The sequence below is a fragment of the Morus notabilis genome, unplaced genomic scaffold (assembly GCF_000414095.1).
Source record: "Morus notabilis unplaced genomic scaffold, ASM41409v2 Scaffold382, whole genome shotgun sequence".
NCBI classification, from domain to species: domain Eukaryota; kingdom Viridiplantae; phylum Streptophyta; class Magnoliopsida; order Rosales; family Moraceae; genus Morus; species Morus notabilis.
In genome coordinates this window covers 171779-185076 of record NW_010364200.1, presented here as the reverse complement: position 1 = coordinate 185076, position 13298 = coordinate 171779, and the positions used below count along the sequence as shown (strand labels likewise).

General features: G+C 36.1%; 1 protein-coding gene across 1 annotated transcript; it reads right to left on the bottom strand.

Moving 5' to 3' along the window:
- Nucleotides 1–7354: 7354 nt before the first annotated feature.
- Nucleotides 7355–7945, bottom strand: LOC21399425. The gene has a single exon (XM_010105932.1). The coding sequence runs from the start codon at nucleotides 7943–7945 to the stop codon at nucleotides 7355–7357; it is 591 nt and encodes a 196-aa protein (XP_010104234.1).
- Between the last annotated feature and the right edge of the window lie 5353 nt (nucleotides 7946–13298).

Sequence of the window (13298 nt, the reverse complement as noted above, 5' to 3'; positions counted from 1 at the left end):
GGACGACGCGGGGACTAATGGACCTATATTCCTGAGCTCCAATAAAATTAATAATCAATTAAACACTTTAATTAATTAATTCTATTAATTCCAATAGTTACTCCACTATAAACTTGGAATTGCACTCTCGAAATTATAGACATAAATTACTCTAAACTGTGAAGTGTCTATTTGATATAGTCATTGCATATAGATCAATCCTCCATAAATAATTCATAATTAGAGCAAGGTAAAATCCGTTAACCTCTCTAATTACTTCTTTATCCTTAAGTACCATTGATTCTCTAATGGACAGTGATTCATAAAACACATTCATGAATCGGAGCTCCTACTGATCCAAGTACCGAATCAACCCTCAAGAGAATTATTTATCTACTTCTTTCTTAAGAAGGAATGGATTCCATCTCGTGTAATAACATTCCCGGCTACCTACTTCATCATGTCTCCAAAATACAAGGAATAGGATTCAGGATCTCAGAATCCGTACCGAGTAAATCAAAAGACACAAATCCATAAATAGGAGTTTGTTAAGAACTCAGGATTAAGATCATTCTATATATGACCATCGGTAGACTCAATTAGAATTTCTATACTTAACGGAATTATTAGAAATTCATATTGTGTCTGTGTCCTTGTTCCACATAATCTCATTATGCGAAATACACTCATTCAATATCTCGCCATATTAACAGTGCGGATAACACCGTTCCATTCTAAATGAGGATGACATGTATTAATAATGTTTTAATTAAAGATTCCAAACTTTAATTAAATTCATTATGAACATTGCTTTTTGATTATTATCCTTAAACATTATCCTCTCGTATATAACACTTGTATACAATGTTTAAGGTTACATAAATAATCATGGAATTTTTATTGATATTCATAAAATATTCATAAATATATGCACATAAAATAATGAATAAACTCCTTTATTATATAAATAATAAATATCCTATTACATCTCATGCTTCTAGGACACCATTCCCAACACTTATAACGCCGACCGGCTCACGGTCATCACCTTACCGGTTATCCTCTCGACGTCGACCGTCATTCCCTGGACCATGGCCTCGACGCTCCATCCTGAACTCTTGTAGCCTCCCCTCACGGATCAACCTCTCAATCTTGTCCTTTAGGTCAGCGCAGTCATTCGTGTTGTGGCCGACGTCACCATGGAACCGGTAAAACTTGCTCTGGTTCCTTCGGTTGGGTCTGACTTCATTGGTTCTGGCCGGCGCAGTAAGTTCCCTTGTCCAACCTTATTAAAAACCTCCTCGACGCCCACAGTGAGCTCATGGTAGGTGTCGTACCTTTGGAAGGGTCGAGGCCTCCGATTTTCCTCTGGCCTCGGCTTCTTCATTTTCGGGGGGTTCGGCGCTGGCGTTGCCTGCTTATCTCCATTTTCCCCGCCTTGTCGCTTTCGATTATCTTGTTTTCTAGAAGTCGATCCCTGCTCTGCCCCTTTATTTTTGTTGGACTTGTGCTCGGGATCGTTTGCGTCGGCTTCCTCGGCGTTGATGTATCTTTGCGCCCGCGCCAAGAATTCTTTATAGGTGGCTGGAGGCTTTCGGTTGAGGTCACGTTTGAATGCCATGGTCTTTTTCATGCTGGATAGGGCCCCCATCAGGGCCTCCCGGTCCGTCATATCTGCGGTGGCGGTGGCGGCGACGGCTTCTCCGTACCTCGCGAGCCATTCCTTTAATGACTCGTTTGGTTTATGGTACACCATCGTCAAGTTCTGCTTCGGTGGGACATACTTCTCTACCCCGATGAACTAGAGGGAGAAGGCTTCCTTCAGCTCTTCCCAACTGGAGATAGATTCGGGTTTGAGCGTGTGGAACCATCTCCGGGCAGAGTCTATCAAGTGGTTCCGAAACGACCGGCACATTATTTCCTCCGTGTACCCATGCAGGAGCATGTGCCCCGTGTACATTTCTAAGTGATCGTCGGGGTCCCCTCTGCCGTCATACGGGGGGATCGCCGGGGACTTATACTTGTCGGGTAAGGGCGGCGCCATGATCTCAGCGGTGAAAGGATAATCGTGTGTTCGGCTAGGCGTAATGTCGACGTTAACCACCTCTGCCACCTGTCCTAGATTCTTCTGTAGGTGGCTCACCTGGCTTTTGACATCTTTCTTTAAGCTGGCGACGTCACCTAAGAATTTCTCTTCTAGACTCGTTACCTGCTCCATGATTGCTTTGGCCTCTTCCTTAGAAATTGTTGAGGTGGCCCCCTTTGAGGCTCCTGCTTCTTCCAGTGCAGCCTACTCCTCAGGTCTCCACCCTCTTACACCGACCCCGAGTCTCCTGGGATGTTTCTTCCCGGGTTTCGAGGGGGCACCTCAGGGTTGTCCAAGCCGTCGAGCACTCTTCTCTCCTGGGCTCGTCGCCTGGCGGCCCTTCACCAGCTGCCGAGGGACCTAGATGGTCAAGGTCTCTGAATGCCTCCCCTGGCGTTTTCACTGTCCCTGATCCCTTCCAGGGCACCTTGGCGGTCACTAGAGTTCTGGTTCCCAGCCAAGGTAGCTCTCGGTGGTCTCGAGGCATCTTCCAAAGGGGGCATAGAGTTTCTCCCTTCTATCCGCTCTACAATGGCCGTTAGCCCCAGAACCAAGTTGGTCAGAGTGCTCACCTGGGCCTGCAACTGTACCGGATCAAGCTGTGGCGCACCTGGGGGTGGAACCTCATCCCTCACCGGGGGTTGATTCCCCTAGTCGGGCCGGTTCCCTCCACTCCCGCCGTTGGTCGGGCGCGTCGTATTTTCTTCCGTCTCCCTGTTTTGATTTGGAGCGTCATTTCTCCTCCCTCAAGGCATGACTGCTTTTGTCCGGGGTTAAACGCGCGAACTAGAGATTTTGGGTTCGGTCCCCAGTGGAGTCACCAATTGTTGACGGTCAAATTTCATCAACAAAGTCATACCAGGTTACCCCGCGGTATCCCACGTGGTTACCAGTTCGGAACTAGTATTTTTGCTAAATATGAAAGTTTGGTTGTATTTTTAGGTAGGTTACTGAATAAGAATATTATCTCTCCTCTACAAAATAAAAGACACAGGTTTTATAGTGGTTCACCCTTATAGAACAAGAGCTACATCCACTGTAGTATATTTCACTTGTTTGGTTCTTTACAGATTACATGAACAAATGGAGATCCAACCCCTTCTCTCAGGGGTTTTCTCCTATTTATAGCCCAGAGGCATCCTTCCTCCCACCGTGGGCTTTCCCTTGGACTTTTTCTTTGGCGGTTCCCCTCTGGCCCACTCACTCGAGTGGGCTACCATCTTGCCTGTCCAATCCGTAGCCTGCCAGTGTCCTTGGGACTGTTCACTCACCCAATTTGTCCTCCTATTACGGCTCTGCAGATCCTCTGTAGTGCCGATTGATCTGCTCTAGGCGGTTTAGGGGGATTTGTAATCATTCCATGTACATCTGACCCCGCCCAACTCCAGACGCCACCTTGGGATTCCAACGTGTCACCTCAAGGCCCTTTCTCGGGGTATGAGCCCTGTTGCTCACGGCTTACCCTCGGTGCCTGCGCTCTAGGGCGCCGATCCTATCGTAGCACTTGGCATCTGACCGGCCAAATGGAGTCGACGATATACCTTCTGTGCACCCGGCTTTCGCATCGTTCAGAGGAGAAGGACCTTCCGAAGCATCAAGGACAACGTGGCGTGATAGGCACTGGACCACGTGGAGCATGGCCATTATCCGACGTGTCACGTGAATTTTCCCACACAACAGTAATTATTTAGTTTTTTAGTAAAATAGTATAAACAATATTTTTTTTTACCATCTTGAGAGATAGTTATGGTGTTTTCCCTTTAAAAAATTTACCTATTTTTTGCACAAGCATGTCTGTTCTCATAATATTGGTAGGTATGGAGATGTTTCTCAACATCTATCAACTTCATCACAAAAAAAAAAAAAAAAAAAAAAAAAAAAAAAAAAAAAAAAAAAAGTCTTGTTTTGTCTAATTTGAGGACACTGGTTTTGCCCCCTTAACATATTAGGTAGACCGCTTATTCCCATCCAAAAACCCGATCCCTAAGCCAACCCCTACAAAAACGCTACATATAAAGAGAGTCCCCAGAGACACCTTGCCTCTTTTCTCATAATGAATAATAATTCTTAAAAATGGAGTAGATTGTTTTTTTTTTTATCATTTTTAATAAACAAGTAAACACTAAAAAGAAAATTAGCTATAACGAATTAATAGATAAAGACATATTTGAAAGCTTGTGAAGGGGGATATGTTTGTACAGATCTATGATCAAAATAAAAATAGATGGAATAAAATCTCATCACTCACGAAATAGTGGGTCTCACTAACTTAGATCTCATCTTTAAAATGGGATCTACTTTTTGTGAGTAGCAAGGTTTTAAAGATAAATAAGAGTGCTTTGATAAAAATTATGGATCAAGGATAAATAGGAGTGCTTTGACACGCTGCTTCCACCAGCAATATGGTACGCATCCGTAGGGGCTGCCGACAAGTTGAGAGTTTTTTTTAGAGTAAAGATTTGATCATGTGCTATGACAATTGACAACTACTTGATAAAACTGTCTGATTGTGAAAGTTGCTCTTTATTTATTTTTATTTTTTATTTTTGTTTTGTCTTGATCTTTTCGCTTTGGTTCTCTACCTCCCTCATCATTAAATAAACACTGAAAAAATATGCAAAAATCTGAAATCTTATGTTTGGTGCTCTTTTGGTTTATTGGTCTTCTTTTTTGTCTGCTTGGTAATTGGTTTTAATTTCTTGGTAGGTTCGAGAGATGGAACTGTGAAACAGCTCAGAATTTGGACCCAGCAAGGGCGATTCCACTTACCTTATGCTTTTAATAATTGAGGGTATACAAAGGAATGTCACAGGACTATATATATATATATATATATATATATATCTATACATATATATATATAAACACACAGTATACCTCAAGCCTTGAGGGTTGAGGCTGATTTTCATTTTCTCAAAAGTTCTTTATTTTTTTTCCTCTTTAATATTTGTCTCCACTATAGCCCTCATGTAAATTGCACTTATTATTATGTTTTTTTAATACAATCAAGAGAGAGGATTGTGAGAGGTTTATTAGAAGAGAATTTGTTCCACATCTCTAAATTTAGTGGGTTGCTATGCTGTTTATGTGTGGATTATACACTTTCTTGAGCTAGTTTTTAAGTACGAGTTCTGCCCAAGTCCATTTAATATGATATCAGAGTCATATTTTTGCTAGCGATGATGGATTAATTAGACCTCGATCTATTTCCTTTTAAACTAGCTTTTGAAGATTAGTTCTATCTAAGTCAAGAAACTTCCATTACAACTTCTAAAGAAGCAAAACAAAACAAAAATAATAGTAAATCAAAATCTTATAATTTTTTTAGAAAATCTTGATGTAGGCTATCGAAATTAAAACTGCCCGAGCTGAAAAGAGGATGATAGGTTAAAACACGATCTACTCCTTGAAAATGAGGCCTTCTTAAAAATTTTAAGAAAATTTGTACGTCTGTCTCAATCGTATTCTCAACCCAATTCTTCTCTAATGTCTCAGTTAGCAAGGCTGCTAGCATCATTTTGAATCTTAGTATTTAGAAATTTACTGGCTTGAGCGTGAAGTATAAATTAAAGAGTCCAAAATACTAATTAATTTATTTTTATGTTACTGAGAGTCAAATCAAGTTGATCGAGAAGGCTTAGCTAATTTAGCTAACAAAAATAGACGTCACATCTCTTAGTGGTCAATGAAAAAAAAACTTGTGATAATTTAAAACTTTACGTATCTAAATGATCCGAGTAAGACAAACTTAATATTTTCCTGATCGAATAAATGACGGAACTTTAAAGATGTTAATAAGGACAAGCTAGATAACGAATCCAAAAAAACAATAAGTAAATAATAAAAAATAAGTGAAAAAATGATATATATATATATATATATATATATACACACACACACACACACACAAACACACATAGCAGGACTGGAAGATGAACTACCAAGATTATGATAGGAACCAGCTACATCTATTTTTCCCTTTTGCATTAAAAACCAGAGCAAGAATAAGAAGAGAAAAAGATCTAGACCAACAATATCTGCCAACAATAAATAATTAATCACCAAATGCACAACATCATTTTATAATTCCCTATCCAAAAGATGGGAATTAGAAATTAGCAAGAAGAAATCCGTATAAAAAAACATATGAATTGGCTTCAAATCCACATAAAGAAGAAAGTGAAAAAACCATATATACGGATTACTAAGATTCTATATTTATTGTATATCATCGTTCTCAACATCACGAATTTTTTCCAATCATATAGTATGATCATGTGATAATATATATATATATATATGTGTGCTAGTACTATTATATATTACTAACATAAGCCTCTAAGGTGATTAGCAAAAAACATAAGCCTCTAAGGAAAGGAGCATTTCATTCAAATGTGGTTGGATGCTCAGAGACCACTAATTCTAAAATGCAAAGCTTTTGTTCACAGTGAGCAACAACTGGGTATTTGATATGCGTATATTGGGTGTACAACATTCAATGATTGAGTTCTTTTCCTTTTTTTTTTTTTTTTGGTTGGGGTTTGGGAAAACAAGTGATAATAATTGGGTATTATCTGATAAAATGAACCAAGCTTGGGCACTACAATAATCGACCACGTCAATTTATGTAGGACTTTTTTTTATTTTTTTATTTTTTACATATTAGGATCGAATCTGTATCTTTAAATTTAAACCTACGTAACCGTTTGACATGATAATCGTTAGCCACTTTTATCTAAGATTTCATTGTTTATCATGTATCCTAAATTTGAGAAATCTATTGAACTAGACAAAGGACAAGCATTATATATATGGATGATGAGACGGTTTATTTACGTAGTAGTTAATTTACAACATACACTTTTAGAAGGTAAGAAAAAAATTGTTTGGAAAAAAAAAAAAAAAAAAAAAAAAAAAAAAAAAAAAAAAAGATAAATGGTGTCCTCATTCCTCAATCCTGCGGCCACTTGATATTAACTATATATATATATATATATAAACACGTAATTTTCAGATCAACGATTTAGTACTATACCATACATTAGACAGAAGTTCTTTGGTAGTACAATATGAGATGATCATATAATTATATTTAACGTCCTTAATCCGAGCACCTAAAGACAAGTAAATTAACAAAACATGACACATAAACAAATATTGTATATATGTTGAGAGAGAGAGAGAGAGAGAGAGAGAACATATCTATTATTAAGCAAGTAATACCTTGGCCAGATCCAAATGCCAATTGACAATTATTCATAGCAAGTGCTAGCTTTTTGCTCTCTTTTATCAAAGACGGTAACAGCCAAAACACAAAGTTGAATTAGGGGAACCAACTTCGTGATCCTCTTCTTGTCCTCTCCAATCGAACGACGACGAACTTGAGCTCGAAAACCGGCTAGTAGTACTACTCCGGCCACAGAACGCCCCCACCGCGGTCGGAGCATTGTTCAACGAAACAAGCATGGATGAGTTCTCTGAAGACCAAAGTGAATTAGGTAAGGCACTTGAGGAATAAGGTGTTTTCTTGTTAAGACTAATATTAGGCATCTTTTTCGGAAAAAGGGTGTTTAAGAGATTGGATGATCTTGAGCGTTTTTGAATGTTTTTTTTCTTGTGGGAAGTATTGAAGTAGTAGGAAGGAGGAGGAGTGAGAGGAGGAACAAGAGACTCATAACCACAAGATTTGGATTTTGGTGTCCCTGGCTCAGACTCCCACAAGAACGGAACGGAGCCCGGCCGACCGCCGTAATAGAGAACTCTTGAAGAGGGGTAAGCCATGGAGCTTTCCTTGGACAAAAGCCTTGAGAAGAACTTGTCATCTTGTTCAATTTGGAGAGACTTTTGAGGAACTTGACCTGAGTTTTTAGTCCCACTCATTTTGTTGTTGAACATCTTAATATTATTTGGGTTTGTATGATTATTTTGTGGGGTTTTGCAGATTTAATAGTATTGAGAGGGTTTGGTGAAGATCTAAGGGAGGTGTGAGAATCAGTAAAGTGGGGATCAAAGAGAGAGAGTAGCACTACGGTTAGCTACGCTTTCTTGATTTGGTTGGTATAAATGAATAAGGCTCGGAATGACAAACATTAGTTGTATGTATGTGAAGGGATATATATACATATGCAACTGAATTATTGACTGTTCAGCCAATTTATATATATATATATATATTTATATATATACACGTATGCATACAATTGTTGGAGGATAAGATTTGTCTCGTGATGGTATGTATATGTTCCCCACGTATGATAGTAATATATGTATATATGTTGATGCTGCCCGAAAAAAAAAATCAATATTTTTGACTTGTAAAAGAGAAGTTAAATTCTGTTCTTAGAAGTTTCCAATTAATTAAATTACCATTTTTAAAATTAAAAAGATTTAGTTTTTATAATGATTAAACATGAAGTGTCATTTTTTACTTAATTCTTGAGTCAAATATAAGTTAGTATCCTTTTTATTTTTAATTTTCAGAATTATTTATTTTTCTATTCTTATTTGTAGTTTGCTGTTACAGTTTGAGGCAAGATAGCCTATAAATATACAAGTTCTACCATATTTAAGAAAGAAGAACTTTTTATGAATAAAACTTGAGGGCTTAAACTTCTCTTCTTTTTTTCTTTTTCTTTTTTTTTTCAATTTTCAGCATTATTTATGAATCAACGATATTTGTTTTGATTTTTCTAATTAAGCTTCTACTGTACATCATATATATATACGTAAATATAGCTTATAATATATGTGTAAATTTTATATATATATATATATATATAGGGGTGAAACTACACCTTATTATTGAGAGTACTAGGAAGCTGCCCCACTTGAAATTTTTCTTTTCTTTTAACTATATAGGTATATTTTGCTAAAAGCTGTAGTTTGCTCTCCGAAAATTTAAAAAGATACATATGTGCATCCTCCCTCAAAACTGAATTTTATATGTCTGTCTCTTCTCATTTATTCTTCAAACTACGCCCATGTATATATTACTTTTATATAAGTGAGTTATTTTTCTTTGGAAATATAAATGAGTTATTTTGTATAACTGTTATGTATTTTGCGGTTTTTTACCTTTTGTCTTTTCCCCCATTTTTCTTACGTTTTGACCCAGCTATGTATCAAATAATCGGGTAAATGTGTTATAGCAATTGTCATTCTGTTTTGTCTTGTCATTTGTCCTCTTCTTCTTCTTTTTCATTTCTTCTTATAAATTTTTTTTTTTTTTTGAGGTACCTCTTTTTGTGTTCCCTTTCCCGTAATATAATTACATAATGCATTTTAAATTTATTTCAATAAATTTTTTTTCATTTACCCCGGTTTAAATATTTTATTTTTTCTCAAATATACTATTCAAATACTTTTTAATAATCCAGTAAAAAATAATTTTTTATTTGAGAAAAAATTATCACTTTTTTTTTTTTTCCCTAAATGGCAGTACTAAAATAATAAAAGTTAAGAAAAGGTATTAAACCTTTAAAAATATTATTAATATTTATGTAAAAAAATTTCAACAAACTTAGTACACATGATTACAACTAGTATATCCATATATGCGTGTATGTATGCATATGTATGTACATGAATTCACTAATTAAAATGCCCTTTAGTTTTGGCGGTTCTAATTTTCCTAAGCTCATCACATGCAGCTTCCACGAAATTACACCACTAATTAATAACAAACGAATACAGTTAGTGAGAATTAGTGGGCTAACAATAAATGTGTATGACTCAATCGTATTAGCTAGTCAAATTAACACCACGACAAATGCCGTCGCTGTTTTCTTGTAGTGACTAGCGACGAAGTAATTATTTCTTACAATAGATTTTCAATCAATGTGCTAATTGAAAAAACAAAAAGAATTTGAGTCCTTAAATATTGTTTCGTTTTTATAGACCTTTCACAAACCAAAAGACGAGGAAGGAATCTAAATTAAGGCAGAGCGTTTTAAGGGTAAGATGAAAATGCATTGCTCGGATTTTAGCTACATATAATGTATGCAGTCGTAGAAAATTAGGATAAACGCTACTTATCCAACAATCTTTTTGAGATGTACTGGGACAGATCAAGTACGTTTTTGATAAAAACATATTATCTAACTAAACTTTTCACGTGAAACGTAAGTTAAGCTATAAATTAATGTTGAACTGTACTGATCTTGGTGTGATAAACAAATTTCACTTATATTTATTACCCCGAGTTTGAAGAGTTCTTCCTGGTTAATATTGCTGTACTATATTGTCTTTTTATATATTTTTTTGATTAATTATTCTTCAAAATAAAATTAGTACTTCATTACGCCCTATTAAGGTTGCCACTGCTATATATTGTAGTTGGTTATAATTAATTGTGACAATTTAAAATTGCATATAATTATTACTAGATGAAACATATATATGCAAATAATTAATCTTTTGATTAGAATATTTTGCATTTAAAAAAGAATATTCTTAGATTAATTAACAACGTAATATGCTAGAAGAAAATTTTACCTGATGAGAATCATATATATATATATATATATATATATATTGAGGGAATCGTACTAAAATTTAAATATTAATGTTGAAATCACTATTTGAATTCTCCTACTATCTAGGTCATATACGACGCAAACATCATATTCATCTGTGTTTCACGCCTTCAACGTGTATATCTCGTACGACAATTAGCCATTCTATTTTCACTTTGATTATGCCAGACTTGAGTTGTTAATTAGTATCTTTAACCATTTCAATGCACATTTAATAAATTGGTGTACAACATTCTGTGGTTATAACAGCCACATGGATACGATAACAGAAGGAAACAACAAGAAAGAAGGAAGAATAAAAAAAACGCGGCATTAATTAATTCTCATTTATGATATCTTTCTTTCTTCTTTTTTAATTGCTTTAAATTAAAATTTTCCCTTTTTTGAAGTACAAAGGCTATTAAATTTCTTTCGGCCGAACAATAGATCAAATAACTCAGCTCAAATGTGTGATTAATTATTGTTGTTGACGGTAAAAAATCGCATCAAATGTGACCTCATTAAGGTTCATCTCTTGTAGATGAACAATACATAAAATTAGAAACAAAAATAATAATAATAATAATAATAATAATAGATAGCACGGATTTGATCTATTGCTAGGCTTCTAAGGGATGTAATCGCTATATATGTTGTCATTATGAGTTGCCCTTGTTAGAGAGATTGTAATATATCTCTCAATCTTGATATCACAAAATTGGATTAAAAAGATCTATTTTGCTAGGCCCGTGCGCTGCAGCGCGCGTATGGGCACTGCAGCCTGCGCAAAACAGACCTCTTGGGTCTGTTTTGCTCTGTTTTGCTAAGCCCGCGCGCCTCTTGGGCGCTGCAGCGCAAATTGTTGACGGAAAATGTGTTTTCGTGTGTTTTAGTGATCTGAAAATGTCTCGAACCATTGCATCTGTTTGTGATATGTTTTCTCACATATCTGAGCACTTATTAACAATAGAAATAACTATTGATATAAGTGCATCAGCATATAAAAGATAACCTTCAAATTGAAAAGGTATCTTTATGTGAAAGGTTGTAACACTTAAAGAGGATGGATGCATTTCTGTCTTTATTTGATGGACTTCAGAAAATATAGATTTATTGTTCTGGAACTCAATATTTTTTGCTGGATATTGTGTTCAAGGGTTTGTTGTATCTTGGGGGTAATTTACCATTTAAAACTCATTAGCAAACTTTGAGAAGTGAGGGCAAATAAAACCTTAAAGGAAAGTATTCCTATACGCCTCAAACCCTCTTTCTGCTTTCTCTATTCTTTTCATCCTCCCAATTTCGAATTTTTTCAACAATCTTTAAGGTTTTAACTTGCTGCAATGGAGGTTGAAAAGAACATGACGTCTTTCCTTAATCCAAATGTTCAACTTGATCGTTTTGATGGTACCAACTTCACCCGCTGGAAGGGAAAGTTGTTCTTCCTTCTCACCGTGCTTAAGATCGCCTATGTGCTTGATCCAAAATTGGACCCACTTTCTGAACCAAAGGAGGACGATTCCGAAGAATTGAAGATCGCAAGGAAGAAGCGTGGAGATGATGAAATCATGTGCCGGGGTCATATTCTCAACACTCTCTCCGATAGGCTCTACGATTTTACAATTTGATGGAGTCTCCAGTGAAGATTTGGAACGCTCTCGAATACAAATACAAAACTGAGAAAGAATGTACGGACAAATTTCTTATCTTGAAATTTCTAGAATTTGTCATGGTTGATACCAAGTCCGTTCTAGATCAAATACATGAATTGCAAGTCATTGTTACTAAGCTTCGTGAATTGAAGGTTGAGATTTCTGAATCATTCCAAGTGGGGGCAATTATTGCTAAATTGCCTCAAAGTTGAAATGGTTATAGAAAGAAACTTCTTCATAGGAGAGATGACATAACTTTAGAGGAATTACAAAAACACTTGAGAATCGAAGAAGAGACCAAGTCTCGTGATTCCAAGAACAAAAATGTAGATTCCTCTAAAGTTAATGTTGCCGAAGCTAGTAAGTTTTCAAAGAACTTCAAAGTCAATAATGACAAGAAGTTCAAAAAGCCCGGTAATGGCCAAAAGAAATTTTCTGGAAATTGTTTCTTTTGTGGAAAGAAAGGCCATCGCCAAAATGAATGCAGATACAAGAAGAAAAAGGAAGAAGTGAACACCAACAATGTCAATGCTGTTGAAGAGAAATCCGAAGACATATGTGCTATGGTCTCGGAATTGCAAATTGGCATGATCACCGAAACTAACATGGCTGCATTTAGATCCTCTGATTGGTGGCTTGATTCCGGTGCTACAATCCATGTTTGTAATGACAATACTATGTTCTTATCTTACAAAGTGGAAAAGGAAGGACAAACGGTTCTCATGGGGAACAATGATCCAGCGATGGTTTCCGGGAGAGGAGTGGTGGAGATTAACTTTACTTCCGGAAAGAAGCTTACATTGAACAATGTTCTTCATGTTCCTGATATTAGGAAAAATCTTGTATCCGCTAGTCTTATGTGTAAGAATGGGCTTAAGATTGTACTTGAGGGCAATAATTGTATTGTATCAAAGAATGAGATTTTTGTGGAGAATGTGTATTCCTGTGATGGCATGTACAAACTAAGTGTTAATAATAAAGATGATGTGAATTCTCTTTATATTGTTGATTCTTTTGATGTTTGGCATGCACGTTTAGCACACTTAAATTTTAGATCTTTGAAATACA